This window comes from Scleropages formosus, chromosome 23 (genome assembly GCF_900964775.1).
Source record: "Scleropages formosus chromosome 23, fSclFor1.1, whole genome shotgun sequence".
Taxonomy (NCBI): Eukaryota; Metazoa; Chordata; class Actinopteri; order Osteoglossiformes; family Osteoglossidae; genus Scleropages; species Scleropages formosus.
Window position 1 is genome coordinate 14,200,508 of NC_041828.1, and position 25,495 is coordinate 14,226,002.

At 41.6% G+C, this 25,495-nt stretch overlaps 1 protein-coding gene and 1 long non-coding RNA gene across 2 annotated transcripts; one reads left to right on the forward strand and one right to left on the reverse strand.

Moving 5' to 3' along the window:
• Positions 1-2,738: 2,738 nt before the first annotated feature.
• Positions 2,739-24,650, reverse strand: LOC108922018 (uncharacterized). The gene is made up of 3 exons (XR_001965101.1): positions 24,317-24,650; positions 20,939-21,007; positions 2,739-2,916 (listed from the first exon to the last, which is right to left on the reverse strand). It is a non-coding gene; the product is annotated as an uncharacterized LOC108922018 (long non-coding RNA).
• dlx6a (distal-less homeobox 6a) lies at positions 21,135-23,535 on the forward strand. Its single transcript, XM_018731832.1, has 3 exons — positions 21,135-21,604; positions 22,508-22,701; positions 23,192-23,535. Exons 1-3 carry the CDS (start codon positions 21,292-21,294, stop codon positions 23,429-23,431), a joined length of 747 nt encoding a protein of 248 aa, XP_018587348.1. The 5' UTR covers positions 21,135-21,291; the 3' UTR covers positions 23,432-23,535.
• Positions 24,651-25,495: the final 845 nt, after the last annotated feature.

The following is a 25,495-nucleotide window of genomic DNA, read 5'->3' on the forward strand; positions in this document are numbered from 1 at the left end:
GTAACAGAGAAAAGTGTGTCGCGTTTGGTTTGTCCGTTAAGGATAGATTCCATGGCAGTTTCGTGCGGTCACGGAGCCTGAGTAATATGTTATTTCTCCTTAAACGGCTCCTCGCAGCCTCTTGTCCGTTTCTTATCATGTGTGCTGACAGGTATTAAGGGACAAATTGAAACCGAAATGAGCGGGCTGCTTTCTGGTTGCCTTGATTTCTGTCTCCTTCCTTGACAGGAGACTTTCTTCTGCAATTGTAGCCTATATTACCAGTGGACATAGAGCGCTCACTGAAGGGTAGAGCTTTTCACGAATACAGAAATCCATTTTAACTCTGGGCTGGCATTGTTTCAGCTTCGCACAAGGCTGGAACTGTCTGGAAGCTGCACGAGCAAGAACTCGGCCATACTCGGTCCTTTGGAAGGACCTGGGAATTTGTTCTAAAGCTTCTGAAATAATTTGAGGACATGGGATTTGGACATGGTTTTATTTATGAGCTTGAGGACGTGGGATGCAGTTTTATTTATGAGCTTGAGTGTTTACCTCAAGTCAATAAAAAGAAAAAGATAAAAAGAAATTTATTTCATTTCGGTTTCCTACCGTCGAGGAAGTTGGAAATCGACTTTTTATTCGGCTGAATGTAGGGTTTATTTGGTTTCAGGGGATATGCTATGAGTCACTTGCTTTATTTCATTTGCTTCACAGTATTCAGTCCACTTCGTTATTGCCCAATACCAGTGAGAAAATTTTTATAAAAATAAACAAATGATTTTGTGATGACTGCCTACCTTGTGAGAGACACCAAAGGGTGGAAAAACCAGCCCTTTTTTGAGAGCCACTTTGTTTCAACGATGCTCTTTACCAGGATCCATAAAAAAATCCCCTCTGGGCTGAAAGTGATTTATGAATAATTTCTAGGCTTTATTATAACTTTTCTTTATGTCAAATTAGTACAGTGGGTACCTGAAAAACAGCCAGTGCAGACATGGCAGACTTACACCGTAGCATGGTTTCGGGCACAAAAGAGTCTTGTTGGTATTGCCAGACTCAGAGACGTGAGACTCCTGCCTTGACCAAATCATAATTCTGATCCGCCCACTAATCACTGGCTGCACAGCAGTTTTGTTGGCACTGGAGTATTTATGAATGGCGGATGTGACTGTAAAAGAAGCCGTCGCTGACTTCAGGCCCCCGAGCCTCAAGTAACGGGCAGACCACGTTCTTCATTCACTTTCGTTTTAGCTTTCATTACAATTACATCACTTTCTCCCAAGCTCAGCCTCTGATGAAGTGTGTATTGGAAAAGCGCAGTCACAATGTCCCACATTTTTTCCTTGCTGGATATTGCTAAATGACTGCAGTTACCAGATAGCACTGCCTGCAAGTGCAGCGGGAGTAAACGGAATGTGTAGCTTTACCCCACAGCCTCTGTCACGTATTATATGTTCCTATAACCAGTCTGCTCTGTGTGTTGTGTGGAAGGTATGTTTCTCTTCTTACTGCACTCATTTATTTAACTTGATGGATATGAATAGCACACACACACACTGTCTGAAACCCCTTGTCCAGAGTGGGGTCGCAGCAAACTGGAGCCCAACCCGGCAACACAGGGCGCAAGGCTGGAGGGGGGAGGGGACGCACCGAGGACGGAACGCCAGTCCGTCGCAAGGCACCCCAAGCAGGACTCGAACCCCAGACCCGCCAGAGAGCAGACGCAGGCCAAACCTGCCACACCCCCACATATGAATGGCGGTAAACAATCATTCATTCTCCTTGCTTTCATAACACCTGTAAGATCAGGTGTAATGTTAAATATGGAATATTTCCAAAAGAGCATTTATGTTTTTTATTAGAGAAAATAAATTGATGTTATAAGTCTATGTAACTAAGATTCTTTTGGTAATATTACACGGTAATAATGTATTAACCACATGTCTAAATGTCTATGAACCAGTTAGGAATCCTAGATTTGAAAGGGCAAAAACACCATAAAATATCTGTATCATTATCTAGGTATATAGATAATGATGTGTTTCTGGCATTGACACATGAGTGAGGAAAGCCTGCAACGAAAGGGCATGTTATAGAAGAACATAACAAGCCATGTTAGCTTTGCTTCTCAAGGAATAATTAGACAAATCACACCATTCTGGGTACCACAAAATAATATTCACTTCTTCAAGTTTCTGCTGCTTGTTTGGCATTTTTTCACTATGTAAAATGAGGAAGACTTCTACTGAAGTACTGCATTGAGCTCTAATGACAGCTCTGCCGAACTTAATTCATTAACATAATAATAATAAAAAGAATAATAATAATAAAAACACACACACACACTTTGTGAACCGCTTGTCCCATACGGGGTCACAGGGAGCCGGAGCCTAACCCGGCAACTCAGGGCGTAAGGGACACACCCAGGACGGGACGCCAGTCCGTCGCAAGGCACCCCAAGCGGGACTCGAACCCCAGACCCACTGGAGAGCAGGACCCGGTCCTACCCACTGGACCACCGCACCCGCCAATAATAATAATAATAATAATAATAATAATAATAATAATAACAGCCATGAAATCACATTCATTGGAGAAAAAAGTCCAGTCAAGTCTTATAGTTTTATATCTTTTAATGTAAACATTATGAAACCAACAGCAAAAATTAAACAAATTTAATGATTAAATGATATTTAGAGTAATTTCAGCAACGTTTTAAATATTACATTGTATTTTCCTTTGAAAGATGTGTCCAGGTGACATTCGCCTTATAAGCAAACAGGAGAGATTTTGTAGTTTCAGCAAATTTCCAAAGATGCGTCCAGTGGCAGTACAGTCGTGTGAAGACGTTGGATCACTGTGACCATGATTCACGCGGACACCAAGGGCCCAGGCAGGTGAGCAGAGTGGCCCGGGGGTGACACACCGGGGAGTCTGTTGGGAGCGCAACAGAGGAAAAAAAGAGGTAGCAAACACCAGTCCTGCGATCACACTCACACTGTGAATAACGTGCCAGTATTGGTCAGTACTTACATGTTTTTCAGCGAAATATTAAATCTAAAACAGTTTATTATAGCAAATATCATAATGACCTACCAGAAAGAAAGGGATTAGAGGATAATTGAATACAGTTTTAGGACTTTCCACAATGAAAAACATCAACAACCAGAATACTTTTAATATGAAAAGTCTGGAAAAGTGAATGTTTGAACCTATCGCATTATACACACGCATCACTTCATTGCTACTTTCGGTATTGATTGCCACCGTAGCTCTGAGGTGCACGGAAGAAGGACTGAGATCTAACCACCGTGGCACTGCCTGTGAAAACGTCAACTTGCTCTCTCATTTGTCTTGCTGCATTTTATATTTTAATGTTTTTTCATTCAGCGAAAGGGAAAAGTAAAACAGATAGGATGCGATGCAAAATAACCAGTGGGATATGCCACCTGCCCTGAGACAGAGGGACAAAACTGATAGAAGTTCTTCTGTGTGCAGTAACACATTCAGAATTATTCCTTTTCTCTCTCATATGCAAAATAAAAGAATCCGTTTTCTGAGGAACCACACAATTATATTCATCGTTAACTGATTTTCCAAATAGCTTATACCAGAAATTAAAGGACATCAGCATGACAGCAATGAATGCATTTCCTACATTTACTCATGTGCATATTCACTTATTTAGCTTACAAATGTATATTGTATATTGTACATATTGTTGCTCATTTGTTTCATCTTTAACTTGTGAAAGCACCCTCGGTCTCCCTGCATGATACAGCGCTATAAAAGAATAAAGCCGTATTGTAATTGTATTGTATTGTCGAACCGTCTCACGTTGATACGCATCGTCATCAGTACCTGCAATGAGGAATTTGGGAAAGTTTTGTCACACCTCCTAGTAGAGGGACACCTTGTATCCATTCCCAGATACGGGGACTGATGTTGGCAGAGGTTCTTTATTGAGACTGGTGTTTTGCTGCTCGGATGCAGGGGGGGGGGGCGGGGCAGGCCCTCAATCCAGGCGATGATGGATAAGCAGTCATGGCAGGCCACGCTTATGAAGATTTATTTTGCACAGAAGCCTAATAAACTTATTTTAAAGCCGAAGTTGAAAAATTGCAAAGACACAGGTTTGTTTTGGCTCTGCCACATGTTCCATTCTCCTGTGGCAGACTGCTGGTCTACAGGCAGCCTTTTATTGCCTGTCTCTCACCGAGAGACGAGGGAAAAACGGCTTTGTATAATAACCTCAAGGCAACAAAAAAAATTAAATATATATTTATATATAAATATGCTGGCAGCAGTTTGTATTGCATACTAAAAAACAGACATTTCTGACCGCAACTCGTAAACCACACGTTACTTATACTGGCTCCCACCCTTTATTTGTTCATAGGCTTTCTGTGTCTGAGAAATGTGTTCCAGCATTTTGGGGGAGAAAAAAATAGTTGCCAGTTGTTGCCATGACATTCCATTAGGAGAGGCAGTATTGCCCTCATCAGTAGTCGCATACCGTTAGGGACTTGCTATGAATGGGGAGCAGTTGTAGATCACGCTGCATGCGTTTGCGTGCTAAAAGGGACGCTGTGTATTTCCCTCATGAGTTCATGATGTGTGAGTGACAGGAAAAGAAATGAGGCCCAGAGATGAATTTCATGTATTTATACTGCCGGAGTACTAAATAAAGCATCGGCGTTTCTTTTTTTTTTTTTTTTTTTTTTTTTCGCTCCAGTCGCCATAGCTGTCTTCAGTTTGTGATTTCTGCACAGTTTGTGTTTTAATGACTTTAATAAAATAAACACGATGAAAAATGTTCTATTTTGGTAATTGTGTAACTTAAAGGGCTGGGGTGGTGAAAAACGGAAAAGGGCGCGGCCTTCGGTCCGAGCTGCGCACGATGACAGAGTTACTGATGCTAAATAAAATTGAAAGTAGACTTCTAAATCAAACCAACCATTGTTTGCGGTTTATTATAGACCCAGAAGGCATCGCTTGTTTCCACTGGCATTCAGTGATAGCTGCTTACTGGCAGTATGGATTTCAAATCCGAGAAACCGATTTTGGAATGAGGTGTATCTACGGATCACGCGTCGCTGATATTTCTTCTTCAAGTTAGCATTATCGTTATTATTGGGCCCTGAGATATTTTGTCAAAAGCTGGCAGGCCCAGACCCAGCTGAAGAAAACCACGGTGACGCAGCACGTGAGGGCCACCCCGTTCCGCAGCGGGGCATTCCCGGGGGTCCGTCGTCCTTCGCAAGTCATCAGCGAGCAGCGCAAAAACTCGTATTGGACGATCCCGGCGAAAACGACCCGTTAACGTGACGACGTCGGAACGCAACAGCGGCCGACGTGTGCGACACGGGCGCTTTGCTGAGCTTCGCTCCTGCCGACAAGCTCGACGGAAGTAGGCGAATCGTAACCAGGTGTGTTTAATGCTCTCTCTCGAAGTGGCGTCCTGCTCCTGGGCTCCGGGCCGCGCTCGTGCTGCTCGCTCCGCTGAGACGAGGCCCCGTTCGCCGCGCGGGAAAACAGCGCGGCTTCCGGCATCTTCCGGGCGGATTCCTCCCCGCCTCCCCCACCCCAGCCCCGCGCCTGCAGGGCTCCTTCAGGCCTCCGACAAGATGCTGTCATTATACGTGTTTGCAATCACGGGATTTGAATATCTTTGGGAGAAGGGGGAGCGCGCCGTTTCTCTTCCGCGCCGTTTGCCATCGCAGCGCTGCTCTGTTTACCTCAGTGGGAGGCAAACATCAGGGTAGGAAAGAGGAGCAACGGCAAACACTGCCGAATGAGCCAAATGCGCGCGCATCAAGGGCCTGCATTCAGCTCGCAGCACTCATTTCAATATAAATGGAAGAACACGAGTGTCGTTTCATACTGATTTTAAGCGTACTTTGCAGTCGGATACCGCTTCCAAATAGTTTCCCTGTTTTTGCCATGGGGAACGGAGGATGACAACTGCAATTTCCTGCTGCTGTTATGGAGACTCTTCATTTAAGAAAACCCGTTGTTTTTCCTCCTCTGGCCGACATGGCTTAGAAGATTTTTTCATCTCCCGATGACACTTTACACGTGAAAAAGTTGTTAACCCAAGGGCTGCTGACAAATGGCCACACTGTAGCTCTAATAGAAAATGTGGTGCAACAAGACAGTGGATCGTTCAGCTGACATGGATTAAATGTCTCGGGTGATTACGTGTCCACACATTGACTCGGAGGCATCTGACGGCAGAGCAGATCGTGCTGCTGGCTTTGGATCCGAAGGTCACAGGTTTGAATCCCACCTTGCGCTGTAGTACCCATAAGCAGTGTATTTACCCTGAATTGCTCCAGTAGAAATTACCCTCTCTATTAAAGCAGGGAATAGGTGTAAACAGTTCAATATTGTAAGTTGCTGCGGAGAAGCAGCAGGTCAATGAATCAACACGAGTTTTACTTACTTTCACGTAGATACAGCACAGCATATAGCTTGTAACTTTTATTAGCTGTCAGTAATATTAAAGCTGCCAGAAATGACTTGGAAATAACAATAATGAGAGAAGATTTAGGCGGGATTAACCATTACAGGGGACAGCGAGAAAGGGGGTACAAGTGAAACCTTGAACATGTTTCGCACACAGCGACATCACAGGCTGTTTTTCAGAGGGAGAAAACACCGAGAGCACGACACCGAGACACGCGGCCTCCCTCCACCTGGATGCTTAGTGGCTGGGTGACAGCTGGCGCCGTCATGGGAACGGCGGGGATAAATGTGTCGGGTGGCACATGGGTGCCCCCTCTAGAGGGCGCTGGAGGCTTCGGCAGTGGCACTCCCATTATGCTTCGGGGTTTACCAGAGCCTACCACGCACCCCTGGCTCAGCCGTACGTTCGCTACGCGCTTTTTTTTGCACGCGATCCCCTCGCCGAGAGTTTGTCGGCCCGGTAAAGGCATTCACACCAAAGGACCACCGACGACAACAAACGACCGTGCGATGGGCACAGTGTTCGCACTGCATTATGGGACAATCTCAGCGCAAGCATGAAAATTTATTGATAGCCAGCAAACAACAGACAGCTGGAGTTTTTCCACCGCTTGAGTGTTATCCACATAGAACGGTAGAAAAGCGCAGCGATGCAGGGACGCGGCCGCAGATCTCTGCGCGGTTGTGTCTGAGCGCTGCAAACACGTTCCTGCCACGCGCACGTACACACACACACACACACACACACACACACACACACACACACAGACAGCAGGCTCATTGTGAAAGAGTGACCTGCTTCCCTTCTGTTCAAATTGTATTTATGAAACCAAAAGTCCAAACATTATGCACAGTATGTGTCGGTATTTGAATTTTTTTTGCGAAAGCAATTTAAATGCTCTTCCACCGAACTGCAGTCAGAATTTGACTCCAATAGGTATGAATCCGAATGCAAATTGCTGCTTCTCTTACCACAGGTTCTCCTTTTTCTGATTAGCGCTGCGGTTCATTTTACCTCCGCTACAGCAGCAATGCATCCAGCCCCCACAAAAAAAATATATATTTTTAATGCTCAAGTGCGCGCAAAGACTGAACCAATACCAGGTACTTACAAAGAAAAAACTTGGGTATGGCTTAATTTAAATGCGGATGCATCTGATTTAAATGTCATTAAACCATACTCAAATTTTCCCATAAAAAGCATTTAAAATGAGGCCTAAAATTACTTATAATTTAATGGATTTAATGTCACCACAGCTGATTTCCTTGCACCTTGGTGTACCGCCTAAAATAAATCAGCGTATGGCATTTTGCGTTAGATGTTGTGTGGACACCGTCAGAGAGCAGACTGCCCAGCGTTAGATCATCGCAGAGATCAATGTTCGCACACTTGTATGTCCTGGAGTGACACTGGCCCTTGAAGTGATGTGATTACTTTCTGTGCATACCTAAAGTTAGTAAATTAAGCGAAAGTGTGTTGGGTGGTAGAGACAACGTCTAAAATGACAAGGGATTTGGTGCCGAATCCTTTCAGCAGACCATTGACACATGAATGGGAAAAATGGACAACCAATTTGGAAGTAATGCAACTAAAAACAGACAAGTGTAATTTCATCCATCTGGGCAGATGTGTAAAAGCTGCAGCTCTGAACATTCCCCTTGATTCCCCTTGATTGATCTTCCCCCGGACTGAAACACCTATTATTAGCTACAAGCCTAATAGCACCAGGATGGCTCGCTGCTCTCCCAGGGCCATTTCGCCAGCCGCCCTCTTTCACTGCAGCTGTGGAAACCCAAGGGGGGGGGGGGGGCAGAGGGGTTCGAGGGGTTAGCAGTGGAGCGGGAGGGGTTGGGGGAGAAGGGATGATAGAGCAAAAGGCTCAAAGCAGTTCAGCAGAGCTGATCGATATCTTTGAACCAAAGGTACTGTGACTGCACAGTAAAGACGGATAAATAAATGAACGAACGAAACAACAATGACAAAAAAATTGCGTTCCACATATATTTCGTAAAAAACAAATACAGTGACAGGTTGACATCAAGAACAGTGAGCTTTTCTGTTGTGGTGATCGTACACTGACTAATTTTCATCGCAATAATCGCTGCTATATTAGATACACTGTAGATTGTTTCACTTCTTAGTATTACATTATTGAAACAATAGAAATTTGACTTCTTTAATCCTTCACTTAACAGAGAATTTTATGTTCACCGGAATCCACCCTGGCAATCGAAATTTCGGACTGAACGCAAGTATGTCGGTGTATGCCAATACTTTTCCGTGGCATGGTACAGCCGAACGCAGCACACCTGTATTGTGGTTAAAGACTATAATAGCCCTTTTAACTGAGCTGAAATGACAGTTTGTGTGACACACAACACACTCTATTATATGAGTCAGCATACGTTGTGAACACTTGCTAAAAAGCTCATACGGCGGTGTACTGCACGACTATCTCAACTACCACAGGTTAGGATGAAATGCCCTCTTTTAAGGTGCTTTAAATGTTGGGTCACACACACAAGCGCCATTCTCTAGGTGACTCCCGAGACAGGCCACGAAGCCAAGGTCTAATTCCGAGATACGGCTCGTATGTAAATCCCGGCTACGACCCGCACCTCCCGGGTCTGCCTTGTGACCGCAGCTCTGCTTTGTTCCATCTGCAAAGGTTAAGTCACACATCTGCAGTCCTACCACACAGACAAGTGCTCCGCACCTGAGTTCTGCCTATCTAGGCCTCGCAGCCGGGCAGATCATTGCGTCGTCAACTGTGTGACGCTTCGCAAAAGCAAATAACCTAAAGTGGCCTCATCCCTGATGTTCACATATTCTATTTCACGCGTAAAAATCATCTTGAGAGTGAACTGCGTAACTTTGTGAATCTCTTTATTTTTTACTGTAGATAAAGCCTGCATATCATAAAGGTTTCACTAATATATTTGGCATCTGTTTTTTCGGTCTTGACAGATTCACTCCAGCACATTTAGGAATCAGAACAGCTTTGGTTTTTTTCACAGTCAGCCTAAGGACAGTTTTAAAGAATATAAGTCTGCCTTCGGTACATATGCAAATACAAACGGGTCTTAACAAGAATTTCCAAGAAGTTAAACTCACAATAGGGGGTTGCACCATAGTAAAAGTGACCTTTTCTATTCATTGGTATAACGATTTCAGTAGCTGTAAAAAAAATGTAATTCTGCATTCAATACAGCTTTTAGAAGTTTTCAGAGGTCACTTATGATGGGACTTCAGTTAAACGTGAAAAAGAGTTGGAAAAAAGAAGAATCACACGTCTACAGCTATGTCTCTTTCTCTTTCTCCTAATGTAATGCACAAATTGTATTTTCGCTGAGATGTACGTCGCTTCGGAGAAAAAGTGTCTGCTAAATGAATAAATGGGAATGTAAATGTAATGTCAAAATATACATTATTTTCTTTTCTATTTACTTACTATTACAACTTAATGAAATAAACTCTGATCTAGGCAAATATATTCAATTTTCAGAAATACATTTCCAAGTTTTAAGGCCAGTACAACAACCTGTTTTGATCTATCAAGCTTTCAATTCAAAATCATAAGCAATGATTACGAGAAACAGAATGGTCAGAATTTTGTTTATAGCACTGAATTAATTGTAGTTTGTCCAGTCTGGTCAGCATAGCGTAATTCATAACGTTACCTTAACTTCTGAACATGTTTTTGAAACTTCATTATCTCAACAAATTTGCCACAAAAATTTTAACACGACACGAATATCGCAGTTTGCGATGCTGCTACAGGAGCCGGGACTCCATAGAGTCCATTCTGAGAAGGAACGCAATTGTGACACCAAAACAATCCCCAAAGCCACAACCCTGAGTTAACCTTCCAAAAAGGTGCTTATGAATCACAGGTATGCCCTGCTGAAACAAGGCCTGGGGGCACCGAGGCTGTGAGAAGAAAGGTTCCCGGTGTAGGTTTTGGCAGCTGACAATGGGAAACATTGCCAGGCAACTCCTTTCATTCTACTCTTCGCGAGAGCTCAGGCTTGTTAATAAATGTTTTCTGCTGTTCCTCCACATTTTACCAGGTGTGATGTTTTTTTTTTTCTTTCCTTTTCCTTTACGCTTCAGCGCCTTCTGAGCTCTTAGATTTCAAGTGCCTTTTTGTTGTTTCCAGAACATTATGTATGCCTCTTCCCACTCACTGTTTGGATAATTAGGCTCTGGTCAACGTCTTATTTTTGATTCTGAGGAACTTCCGATCTCCACGTAGGGCTCCAGCACCAAGGATCTCTCACTGAAGGCTTCTGCTTTTTTTGCTTTGGTTAAAGCTAAATTTAACGCAAATAAACAGTGGTTACGTTTGTCTTTAGTTTGAAACAGGCCTTGGTTTGTCAAGTCTAAATTAATAACAGAAGGCAAAACAATGCAAATGGCATTATGGGTAAATTCCCATATTAGAACATGGTCAGACTTTGTGTTTGCCAACAAATGCGTTTATCGCTCTTGATTTATGCTGCAGCCATCTCCTAGTCAAAGAGCTGCAGAGCCACATATGTTAACATTTCCTTCTCTAAGGTTACACCTGGAAATTAAACATGAACATTGTTGTCAGGGATTTTTAATTGTTTGGTTCATCCAAGTCATTGCACCAAAACAAAGAGCACGGAGCTGGAGTTTTGCCCTGACAGAGGCCCAGGAGTCAAAGCAGGACCTTCACACTTTCCCATCACATCACACCACACATCCAGACATAGCGCCGGCCACTCGCATCCTCCCTCATGGTCTACGTTCCCTGCGCAACTTATTCGGACAAGCAATTGCACAAGAACAACACACAGTGCAAAGTAATGTTCCGTAACCTCCGTAATGCTTGACTTTCACTTGTTTTTATATTATATCACACAAGGGCATAGAGAAAGAGAGAGAGCAAAAAACATTTATAAAAAGCCTCAATTCTCACGAACAGAACGATGAAAGGATTTGCTTGTCAGGAGCTCCATGATTTAAAACCAATTCTTCTGATGCAAAAGGTATTGTTCATCACAAAGAAATCTAAATCTTTAAAGAACAAGTCTAACAAGTAGCACTGTGACTGAATGGTGCAATCCAAGAGGGGGAGATGCTGCGATGCTGCTGTGTTGATGACCAGAGTCCAACTGTTTGGATTAATTACCTAATATTATGCATAAATTGATAAAAGTGCAAGAAGTTTTCCTGTTTGGAATTATTAAGGATTCACGAAATGCATAACAATGAGAGTAGTGTTTCCAAAAGTGTTTCATTGAGGAACTAAGAATCTGTTTTCTTCAGATTCATGCAGGCTTATTTTGTAGTGGCTCTCCTTTTTTATTTATTTATTTATTTTTGTTTATTTGTTTCTTTTTTGACAGGAAAGATTAAGTACAATATGTGGACTGACTTGTCCTGCAAAGTGACAGCTTTACCACATGAATTCATGGAGGCAGCGGAGCGTTAAGGTAAGGGGAGAGGATATGGGTAATAGACATTTCTTTTCAGTTGTAAACCCAGGGTTTCGTGTTGTCTAAATTACACACTATAACCATTACATAGTTCACTGATTTAATTGTAAGTGGTATTTTTCATCATAGTGCAGCACAGAGCCTCTGGACACCTGCCTCTGCAAACTGGACACAAGGTCCTTTCTTTTCTTTCTTTCTTTCTTTCTTTCTTTCTTTCTTCCTTGTTATAAATAAATACTGTAAATAGTTGTAGTAAATACAGCTGCTATACTAGTTCATCCTTAAAATTTTTACATTAGAAAACAATATCCCACATTTCAACAGCAATAAACCCCATATCCTCATAATTATTAGTATTTTAAAAGTGCCAGAACAACCAACGATTAACCACTTCTGTTACATTCTGTGGGATACTCAGTTGAACTGAATTGTAACATATCTTACATCATCATCATCATCATCATCGCTATTATATTGTTGTTTTTTTTTTACAGTTGTGTCAATTTTTGTTTTCATACACTACTGGAGATCCAATGTGTTGACTGCGAAAAGCCAACTGTACTAAATGAGTCATAGTCACAGAGACGGTGGAGCAGCAGAGCGCTGCGCGCATTTAACGCTCACTGTCCGCACGCGACGGTTGCGCGTGAAGAAAATTGCTACAGTTTTTAGGCCTGCCTTTTAAAAATGACATCTATAAATGGGTTAAATTTGAAATAGGCTTCCATATTAGTAAACATCAACACGGCGTTTTAACAACTAAATCTTAGCAAAAAAATAAAATAATCCAGGACGTTTATAATTTTTGTCTCACGAGTTTGCAATTACGTACATCCTCTTGTTCAAGTTGAAAACATTATTTTGGCTCATTAGATTGTAGGCTTCGCTCAGTTCTGGAAGAAATAAAAATCCGGTTTATCGACCTCCAATTTTATTTGTGTGTGTGTGTTTTAACTTTAAACCCTCACCGACATGTATAACTGTTTTCACTGCAAACGGTAATTTTGTAATAATTCACTGCTGCGAAAATCATTTTAATCCGACCGCTAATATCAAACTCAGTGTTATTTCTGGTTTATGTATGTTTACTCCATACTCTCAGTCTCACCATTTTAAAGTACATTTACATATATGTATTTTATATGTACAGAAAGAGATTTTCTTTTTTATATCTCTCTCCTTTCCTTTTTTATGTATTTATAGAATATAGGCGTTCTATGAAATTAATTAAACATGTAACCTTTACAAATGTAAAGCAAATTTCATTTGTGAAACAGTATACCATTACATTTTCAAACCTTTTAAAAAAATTCAGAGTAGCCTATAGGCTGTAATTGCGTTTAGGTGTATCAGGGAGGCTGTGAGATTTAAAACCGCTCGGCATAGCTGCGAAGGAAAAAAAATAGCAAATGGATAAGTCTCTCCCCAAGAAAAAAGGTATCTTTGTTTGGTCCCCCTTTGTTTACTGCCGGATTTTTCATTTTACTAATTCATTTCAATGGCTTTTCAAACTGGAAAATGGAAATGTTGCTCTTGCCCTCTATTTCAGCTGCAGCGTCCTGGCAACAGAGCAATTTTCTATCATCAGGGATAAATGGCATCGAACAGTACATTCTGATAAAAAAAAAAAAAAAAAAAAAAAAATCTTCAGTCCAAGGAGCCCATGATTGCTGCCCTTCCTGTCTGTCATCTCTCCACAAAATCCTCTCCTCCAAAGCCAAGCTGCGTGCTGTCAGACCTAATAATGTCTTCTATTTATGCGAGAAAGAATCAGAAAATTCACACACAATGTTCGCATTTGTCCAACATCCCATAAAAGGCGTTTCAGGAAGAAGGGTGTCTTAATTTAGCCTGTTGTGAATTAAAATACGAAGCCTAATTACTGGATTTTTAAAAAAAAATACTTCAATAAAACAACCGCATATTTTGACCCGACGAGAGTATTTAAAACATCTCCTCCGTGGAGTGTGTTAAAGCAAGAGGTCCATTCGCTTTCAGGGGAGGGCTCCACATTATTCCCAGACCCTTTCTCTGTAACTAATTGTGAATCTGACAAAGTGTTGGCACATATGACACGCATATATATATATATATATACGTGCGCCTGTCAGTAAACACATAGGAGCCAGCAGGGGGCGTAGTGGTTAGGGTGGTCGATTTGTTTTCTGACCCTTCGAATCCCGCTCGTGTCCAATTTCCCTCGATCAATGCACTTACCCTGCGACAGATACACTAAGAGTACCATACTGCATAAGCTGGTAAATCGTTGTAAAGAGGATTATCTGACACTGTAAATCGCCGTGGGCAAATAGTATGTTAAATAAGGTTTAATAATATATCATATGTGACGTACTGAATGGCTACATAAAAGAAAGATTAGCTGTGAGGTGAGTAAGGCGAACGTGATTTTAAAGAGCCCCCGCTACGGGCCACGTTCCCCTAAAACCCGGGGCCGAGCAAAGGCCATTTGCTGCTGTTCCAGTCCAGACGTGGGACGTGTCCCCCCGCCGAAGGGTTTTTTACGCCACGGAGACGGGCACGCGGTGCTCCCTGGACACTGACACTGCGCTCGCGCACAATTAAGGTAAATCCCGTTGGCGTTTGGATCGGTTGCTAATAGCAAGTGGACCGGACTGTGACCGGCGCTCGTATGCGGGCTGAGAGCGCAACTGACCGGCGCCGCACCACGTTTCACACTCAAACCTTTTTCCTTCCAACATTCTCTCCTTACGTTACTCATTTCCGCTAATCTGTTTCTTTCCATGCATGTGATTGGTCATATATGTTTATTGTGAATGTATAAAAGCCTTTAAAAACCCACTAAAACCCATTATTATTATTATTATTATTATTATTGTTGTTGTTGTTATTGTTTGTTTTTCTTATTGTTCTTGTTGTTGTTGTTATTGGCCAAATTAATATTAGGTCAACCTTAAACCACCGGACTAAGTCCTCTTGGGTTTGTTTTGCACTACGGAGCATGCTGAAGAGAGAAAATGTGCTGCTGTAGGACGAAAGGCACCGTTGCCCGTTAGCGCTAACCCTTAAGGGGTAATTGATGCAGGAGCAGCGCGAACCCCCCCGACCATCAGAGGGCGGCTTTCTTGATATAATCACCGCGTCAAGTAATCACTCCGAGTCCGAATGGATCACCTGTTCTTGCCTTATTCAGGTGCACATTTTGGTTAGGCTATACCGTATATAGCACGTGTGTGTGAGGAAGCGAAAGCGTTAACTGCTCTGTTAATTATGAAATGGAGTACTTTGGGTACTTGTGTAGCTGTTATTACTTCAATTCAATTACTCCTTGTTACACTCAGGAGAGTTTTGTCTTAGTGGTCCATGAGTTGTAAATATTAGCATTTGGGCTTCCTCACCTTAATGTGTCAAAAATGGGAGAAACATCCATGCATTCACGAAACAATATTTCATATTTTTCACTGCTCCCACTGTAGTATGTGAAAGTGAGGTACTGACCCTATTTATACAGCAAAAACTACCATGCTGTACATACTGTAAGCTGTTTACCACTGCACACCACTTTGGAGAAAAGCAATAATAATAATAATAATAATAATAATAATAATAATAACTGATGTGAAACCGCTGCTGCCCAGGCCAGTTATTTATCTATGAAACGTTTGGATACACAGAATATTATCTACAGTTGTTACAAATAAAGTGACATTGCAGGTTTAAAGGTTGGCATGTTTCATCAGCCTCACTGGGTTCCCCAGTTTCATGTGCGTGGAGTTTCTCTTGGTTGGTTTTTATGCAGTAAATGTGGAAATCCTGGCAAAGTAGTGATCTTTTGGTAAACCCACATGCCAACATGCGCTTACTTTACCTCCCGGGCACACTGGAGGTATCTCCTGCTTCAGCACATCACCTTGCACAGATTTTTTTTTTAAAAAAACAAAAAACCTACAGCCATGCAAAGCAGCATCCTTGTTCGGCATCTAAACATCTTCAAAGTACAATGACAATAAAATTTACACAAACTTTCTAATTAGTGGGCTGAAGAGTAAAGAGTAAAATGCTCTTACTCTGGCCAGCAACCTCTAAAGCAGACATTTATTGAACTTAAATTTGCTGGACATTTTGCACCTAATGTATCTAACATAACATTTCTAGGATCTTCCAACGCATTGTGTTGGGATTTCATGGTGTATCAACCTGCAAAACACATTAATAATGTAAACAGTTAAAAATTTCATTTGCGTTATTCCTCTTTCATGGAAATGTGTCTCCTCAGATAGTGCTTCCAGATATTTGTATAGAAGGCAGAAATATTACATTAATTTAAAATGGTAAGAGTCCAGTCTGTTCCCCCCATACATCTTAAATATACTTCAATGTATCTACAGATATGTGACCTTTATTAATTAATATTATATGCTTTAATTATAACAGAGTTATGTAGAATATTTATTCAGGATTTTTAAGGATGTCTTGGTGATGGGTTAAGTGAAACAGAGGGCTAAAACAGAGCCCTGGCATTTATATATTAGTGAATATATATTCATGAGGCATGTTTCTTTAAATAACATTTACCTTGTATTTAAATGTGGGTAAATTGATGTGATAGAGGATTCAGTTTAATTGTTACATGCTTTGGGGGAAAAGTTAATATTAGTGAAACAATTATTTAAACTTATTTCTGGAACCTCAGTAATTCGACATGTTTTTCAAGTAATAAAAATACAAGACTCCGAAAAGAGTTATTGGAAGTTACGGACAAATTGCATTGCTGTTTAAACGAATTAGGCCCATACTGTCATTTGGGGTTTATCTGGTGGTTTTCCATATTATCACCAGCAGGGCAGGGCTGTTTGCATGGCGTTCTCATTTATTATTTGCCTGCGAGCGCTGGGATCAGCCTTCAGTGAGTCTCAAACCAACCAGAAAAATCCAGAAGATCTGCATATTTAATTATACATTTAAAAAATACATTTTGATTTTATCGCCCAAAAATGAACTTCTGAATACTATGTGAAAACCACGACTTCTCACCACAAAATAATTGAATTATCTGTCCAATACAATAATAGTAATAATAATAATAATAATAATAATAATAAGAAGAAGAAGAAGAAGAAGAAGAAGAAGAGAATCGATAGAACTGCTGATGTTTTGTTTCACGTATTGTTAGTCGTTGTTTTTTTTAATTTTATTGCTACTTATATCTTTGGTTTAAAAAGTGAACGGCTGTCATCATATAAAAAATATATCATATTATGTATCATTGCTGTTTTATTAGCCTTACTGGTGTTTTTATTATTACTGGATTAATGTGTTTATAATGAAATAATGACTTTTATCACTTATCGTTACATTGCATGATAGAGTTATGTGGAATAGTTAAGCGTTTAATGTAAAGCAGATTTCTCACACGCTAATAAACTTTTACCAGAAAAATTCGCAACTTGTTCCACAGACCTCTGGTAAATGTAAATTAAGAAAAGCTGCGGCTGCTTTAGGTATTTGCATAAGAAGCATTTCGCTTCAGACTGCGATGGGGGGACTTTACAATTGAACGAGCCTCTCCGCCGAGGTGCGTCGCGGCGAATTCCCGCGCAATTTGTTTTGGCGCGAAAGTGTCCGGTGAGTGAATTCCTCGGGAGCGGCACGGTGAGCTTGTGTCTGCGGGGGCTGTCTGGGCTCGAACCCAGAAGCTCCTGGTGATGCTCGCAGGAGCGTTCGCGGATGCTGCCCTTCTGATTCCCATTATGCTGAGCCACGTTAACTGCCAGGAGCTCCGTGTGGGATCCAGCTGCCCTCCATTCCCTCCTTTTCCACTTCCTTCGTCCTGCTGCCACGCAAATCCCCCGACGCCTGCGAGTCTGTGCAGCACCGACTGGGTCCGAGCCCCTGGGACGAGACGCCGTTAACCCTTTGTGCTGGTGACGGCTTACACACAGGAACAAACACTCACATGACACACACGCACACGCATCGAAAGTCTCCGCAACTCACTGGTTTTTCTTGCCGCCCATTTCTGTACAGTTCGCACAGCTTAAAGCCTCCGTGCGAAATGTAGGCCTAAAACTGTACGTTGTACCGGTTCAGATGGAGAAGGAAAACCACGCCACGACTTTCCTCTAAACTTAGTGACAGGTCGGGAAAATTGATTATTTCCAATGTGCCAATCTGATATGCCATATTTCCCCACTTCTCCGGATCTCTGCTGTATATTTGGCGTTTTTATTCAAGGAGAAATGTCACGTAACTGCTGTGACCATTGATTAAGACAGCAAAGGAAAGCATATTTTGATTTTCAAGAATGCACTTTTCTTTCGGGAAGTTTCCATTCATTGCCCTTAGGCTGACCAGTCTGTTACCTTCCAGCTGGAAATAGTAAGGAGCGTCACATGCCAGTCTTACCTCGGTATTATTTCTCAAATGGACTTTAAGGCTCAGAACCGCCCTGGTGCCGAGCTCAGGTGAGCTGTCCTGCCACCTGTGCCTCCTCACGCGCGCTGGTGCGGGCCTGCGCGCGCGCGTGCGCGCGCGCGCCTCTCCTGTTTGTGTTGCTGCCGTCTAACGGCTGTGTGTGATGAGTGAAGTCGCACGCGCAGTGTCAGTCAGCACCTGCCGTCGCAGCTTCAGGCCAGCTTCAGCGCTGACTTGACGCACGAAACAACATTCAGTGAGTCTTTTTTTTTTTTTTTTTTTTTTTTTTTTTTTAAACAATCCGCACATCATTATTATTATTATTATTAATTTTCTAGGAGGTCATAGCATTGTTTTCTCTAGCTTTGTGTTCGCAACCAGCATCCTTAAAAGCTTTAATCGGCTATTTGCGCCAGTAAACGAAAACAAAAAACAATGAAGTTTATTAAAGCATCTAATCCGCGTTAGCACAACCGTCCACGGCACGAGCAACGCTTCATTTATACCGTTTATTTGAGTGTGCAGTGATCAAGTACCGTAATGTCGAGCTCATTAAAGCCAAGCTTTTTTTTTTCCCCCACATCTGGAGTACTTTCAAATATTTATTTTATTTATTTATTTTCCTTCCCAATTTGTTTGTTTATTTCAGTATTGAGATTCTCAGTAATCTTAAACCGAATTTTAAACACACACACACATATATATATATATATATATATATATATATATATATATATATATATAACATAATTTAAACACTTTGCTTAAACACACAACTTGACATGTATGCTCATTCACATCCACAAGTGAATGAGAAGAATGCACGCGGCGCGCACCAGCAACAACTGCGTCTTCTCATCACATCACTTTGTCTTCATGTATCGAGGCAAAGTGCAGCCGATCTGTCATGATCACCGGATAACAGACGTATATTTCACACTCAAATACCTACATGTTCACAGGCAATAAAACTGTCATGGTAGGTAGATGATACTCAGCCGCTCGGAAGGTAATAAACCATGATGTCCTAATTAATCAAGAGCTGAAAAACAGATGCAAAGCAGTAATATACGAACGATCTGGAAGTCGGTTACAAAAGGGTCTGAATCTGGTTTGTCTCCTGAGCTCTAAGTGAAACCCCAAAATGTTAAATTATAGGGTCCATTTAGACACACGAAATTATCCCAACGAAAAAGCCACTGTACACCCACCTGGAAATGAAGGACACTGATTTAGGTCTCATATTTTTTGTACACTCAGCTTGTGATTAAAAACAGCTCTACTTCAATAAATAAATATATTTGATGTAAATTAGCCGCATCATTCATAATTCTTAAGCGTCCACTGTAAGTGCTCCATCACTCAACGCTTTATTCCTACCTCGTTGGGAAAACGTCCACAAGTGCCGTTTTCAACATCCGGAATACAAATATATTGTACAGAAAATATATAAATAAAAAATGCATGCTTTCACGTATATTCTAATAGGTCTTCTACAGTCGTTGTTTCTTCACAGTTCACCCAGAGAAATGGTTATCCCTCTCGGCTGTGCACTTTTAAATCCCCCAAGTAAATAACAAGCCTGGTAATAATAGCAAGGTACCAAGTTCTTGTCATAGAAAGGGAGAAAATTGAAACTAAACGCTGCATTTAGACAACCATTTTGATAAGAGGATAATTGAGGCGACACTAGTGTATAATTAGCGGATAATTTATGCTATATCCACTTTTATTCCACCTCCCAAAATAAACCCAGTACATAATCATTACGGGAGAATTGTTCTTAATTTTATAGCAGCAATTTGAATAAAGTGTGGCGGTTAATCAGAGAAGAATTGTGGATAACTGATTATGACCGTAATTATTTTTGCACCATTTTAAAATAAATTAATTCCACATTATGAAAAAAATGTGTTGACAATAAAATAGAAATCAACTGAAATGAGAATTAAGAGACCATAATAGAACATAGGTACTTCTCATTGATAGATTATATTGTGACTAGGACATGGCAGACCACTAACCGCACCTATTATTTGCATACATCTGGAGGAGAAGCTCCAGTTTTCAACAGATGGAAATATTGTTGTCGGATTTTTAGGAACGTGACCGTTTCCATGCGCGACGTACACGTCCAAATCTGAAACACAGATGGTCTGGTAAATCGAATTTAGTGCGGGCTCAACACCAAATAATCTCATATGTTAAATTACATGGAATATGCAGTAGAAGATCATCCTGTGTGCGTAACATTGTCTCTCTTGTAAGGTGCTTTCATCTGCAGCAATAATGTTGCATTTGCAATTTTGTGAACTTAAAGGCATATTCACTTTAAGGAACAAGTCTGCGCATGATTGCCCATTGTGAGGTACATATATATATATATATATATATATATATATATATATATATATATATATTTACAGTATATATATATATATATATATATATACACATATACATATTTGTTGCTGTCTGGAAGAGGACCTGTACTGTGCTGCACGTGCACGGCGCTGCTCATTGGAGTTTGCCTTCCACGCAGGATGTTTGAGAAGATCTCCCACCATTAAAATTGCCTGAAGTGTGGTTGTGGGTTCTGCGGGAAGCTGGTAAAGGTGGGTTAACTCACCGTGCAAGTCTCGGGGAAGGCAGTAGTAGTGATGACGTTGGGTTGGATGACCAATGGGAAGGCGCTGCCCTTTGGAGACAAACCATTTTTCACTTGTAGTGTCTGCATCAAGTCTGCAAGCAGGGACTCAAATTTAACAGAATCCACCTTAAAATCCCTGCCTTAACTGCAGCCCAACCTTCTGGCAAAGCGGGTGAGAAATCCACAAGCAGTGGTTGAAATTTGGAGTTAATAAGCCAATATCTCCTTCATTGAGGTGGGGGGGAATACACAAGCACTGCGAGGGAACCCATTTGGACTTGAGAGAGAGAGGAGAGGGGGGTAAGTGCTCTCAAAGCAGGAGCATTTTTTTGATGATGACCATGACTACGATGGCGGACGGTCTGGAAGCTCAGGACTCGTCCAAGTCCGCCTTCATGGAGTTTCATGGTCAGCAGTCTCATTCCCAGCAGAGCTCCCCGTCCATGGCCGGTGGACACTACCCGCTCCACTGCCTCCACTCGGGCTCCCACTCGCACCACCAGCACGACAGCTCGCCGTACTCGGGTTCGAGTTCCTACAACAGAGCGCTGCCCTACTCCTACATGGGCCACTCGCACCACAGCCCGTACCTCTCCTCGTACCACAGTAACAGCACGGCCAGCCAGACACGCTTGGACGGCACAGGTAAGAGCGCGAGCCTGCCTGGCGGCTCGTTCTTCCCGTCCGACATGATCATGATGATGATCACAGACACATACACACACACACACACACACACACACACTCACACACACACACACAGTCACTCGCGCCGCCAGACGCAGATACGAACGACGTAGCGTTTCGTTTTTATCCCGGTCGGTGACGCGTTTTCCATCGAGCGCAAGAGGCGAGGGGCTACGAGCGCTGAAGCCAACGTCTTTCTTGTCCTTCCTTGTTCTTGTTGTGCTCGCTGTCGTTTATGGCAATAATTTGTGCAACCTGAAGGATCCTGGCCATAAATCCCGTCGTCTAGCGCGACACACGTTTATTGTTCATCAGACACGGACTCATCGTGTCAGGGTGAAGTAACGGCGGCGCTTTCGCTGTTGTTGCGGCGCATATAAAAAGGACACTTGTTGTGTGGATCCTTCAACCGGTGCGGGGCAGCTGGCATTGAACAGAGTTGCAATCGCCGTGTCTGCTGTTACTTTCACATGTATTCATGTGACAGACAGAGGGCTTTTTCCGAAACGACGTACAAGCCGTCGTGTAGAAAATCATGCATTCATTGGGATTGTCGTTCATACATAACATAAATCCACGTTCAGTACAGTTCGGGAAGTAGTCAGCATTAGAAGCCTCCCTGGCTGGCGTGAAATCGCACCTGTTTTTCACAAATGCGTGCGCGGAGTGGAAAGAAGACACACACACGCGCACACACACTCACACGCACACGCACACACACACACGCGCGCGCGACGTTACATACGCAGAAAGTGCACGGGAATAATTCCACTTCCAGTGCCGAGTGATGAATTCGGTTCGTGACAGTGTGGTTAGTGGGCTCCTTCGCCTTGTCAGTAACGTTTGTCCTCCTCCGTTCAGAGCAGCAGAAAACGACAGTGATTGAAAACGGAGAGATTCGGTTTAACGGGAAGGGAAAGAAGATTCGCAAACCTCGGACCATTTATTCCAGTTTGCAGCTACAAGCGTTAAACCACCGCTTCCAGCAAACCCAGTACCTCGCCTTGCCAGAGAGAGCCGAGCTCGCAGCTTCTCTGGGACTCACACAGACACAGGTATTAATTATTATTATTTTTATTATTATTGTTGTTGGTGTTACTGTTATTATAATATTATGATCGTTGAGCTTCACGTTATTATTAATAACATTGTGTGTGGATTTTAATATATAACGTAATTATTTTATTGCTATTCGTATTGTTATTGATGATTTTCTTAATCCTTGTAGTGCTAGTAACGTTTTTGTGCGTCTGTCGTTGACGGCGCTTTTACCAAGGCCGGTTATCTTTTTAATTTTTTTTTCTCAGAATACGTTTCAATGAAAAACATGCTTAAAAATAATTCTAAAATCTGAGATGCGTAAATTAAATGCGTATCATGTTCGTAGTCCTTTCCCAGGCCACTGTGCTCGATGTGTAGGTACAAAGACATGTGGATACTTTTTGTTCGCTTGTAATTAATGTTTACTGGCCATTGCGTGTTTTTTTCACGCTGTTGCGTATGATGTATATTGCGTTTTGTACTGAGTCATTTTTCCGTTTGCAGGTAAAGATCTGGTTTCAGAACAAAAGGTCGAAATTTAAGAAGCTTTTGAAACAAGGCAGTAACCCTCATGAGAGTGATGCTCTACCCGGCTCCATCGCCCTGTCCCCCCGCTCCCCAGCAATGCCCCCGATATGGGATGTTTCTGCCACCACTAAAGGAGTAAACATGCCAGCCAACAACTACATGCCTGGATATTCTCACTGGTATTCTTCACCTCATCAAGACACCATGCAGAGATAGGTTTCCGTGGGAAAATGAACGTGTGGGCCGAAGGCCTGGACCCACAGAGAGAACCCAGTTTTACCTGTACAGTTGCTTGACTGATTGATCGATTGATTGCTTGATTGATTGATTGACTGACTGACTGACTATTTAAAACAAAACTGTCACCTCCCAGCACTGAAAGACTTTGCAATGAAGATGCAAGAATGACACATTCCAAAGGAATATATTACATTAGGACTACTCCTGATGGGTCAGTGACAGAGCCTCTGTCTTACTCTTTTTTTTTTTCTTTAAGGTGAACTTTTAATACCAAAAAAAATGACACAAAATAAGAACCTTAACAGTAAAGGTCTGTCAGAAGTGTTCCTCAAGAAATCACTTTTCTGAATGAACAAATTGTTTTTTCAAACTGATTTTTTAACATGCAAACAAGCAAGCTGTATATGTATATATTGTTCCACATTAGTTGTATATACTTTTTATGTTTTTTTATTTTTTTTTTTTTTGATTTTCTTTCATTTATGGAGTAAAATATGACTTTAAATATCGTCTGGACGTGTTTGATGTCAGAATTATTTCCAGTACTGTCTCAAAAGGGATGAGGGTTTGTATTAGATGTGTTGTTTCCTTTGAACATTCTCCATTCCTCAGTTGTGAGCACGAGGTTCAGCATTTACCTCTGAACCTCTTTTATGCCGACAAATGCAGGTTATCAGTTATATATAAAATCATATTTAGAGAAAATAGGCCTAAAATACTTTTAACAATAAGCCATGTAATCCAAGTAAAAGAACAAGGCTGCCAGACACATACAAATGTCAAGACATAATTAAATGTTGTCTTAAATATTACAATGCCACAGATAAAACACAAATTAAAGAGATTATAAAATAGACTTACCACAGTCCGTCTGTTAATATTTATCCCAGCTGAGTCTGGTCCAGTAAACCTTGCCATTTTCCAGCTCAATTACTGGAGTATTGACAGTTTTTTGTGTCCCTCCTTTGCCCACTCTCACTGTGAAAACCCGTGGATGCCACACGCCACGGGATCGATTCTGAACAAAGCATCCAGCTGCAGTCCTGTTCAATACAGACGAGATATTTGGGACAATTTATGGGTTTTATCCACGAGGTTTTTTTTCCTTCTTCTCTCTCCCATTCTCATAAATGCAGGCGTAATTAGGGTAATTTTTGATGTAGCCCGCTGATTACAGCATTTTTACCGTCAAAGATAATTACCTGTAATTTTCTACCACTTTTAATACTAAAAAGCATCTTTATTTGGGTTTGAGGTAGCAAAGACGAAACAAAAGACAAAAATTATTCTGTTATTCATATACAAATTGCCGAGTGGAGCGAACGCGGGGAAATTATGTGAAATTACAATGTTGGAAAGTGGAAAGAGAGAGCCCTGAGCAGCTGTCAAGTCTCACATGGTTTTTTTTCTTCATTTAATGAATAGAATCTCACATACAGTGGGCTGAAAATCTGATGTATATCAAAATAAAATCTTTGAAGGTCCTCAAAAATTGCCATTTTCATTTCATTTTTTTTTTTTTTTTCCATTACTGAAATACTGTTTTAAAGAGACTGGGCCTTGCTCTATTTTAGGAATGAGTCCAGTATATTCATTTTTATTTTAGTATTTATGAGCATGGTAATATTTGTCCATATCTTTGTAGTGTTGGGTGTAGCTGTTAGCACTGAGCACACTGAGATGCGGCAAGAGGCAGACAGACAGACAGACAGACAGACAGACAGAGAGACGGACGGAGGGAGGAAGGGGGGAAGGGAGGGAGGAAGAAATAAAAACAACAGGTATGATCACAGCGTACAACAGGTTTGTGTCGTTGGTCCACAGAATCAGCAAGAATAGAATCGACAAACAACACTGCGGTCATACAGAAAATAAATTCTACCAGCATTCATTCCCAAAAATCCATATTATACGGCTTTGAGTTTGAGGACAGAAGGGAAATTATAAAGGGAGGTTTAAACATCCTGATTTTAAATCACACGTTTCACTGAGACTCCGTCACAAATATGCATAAGACAATATGGAAATTCGGAAGAAACT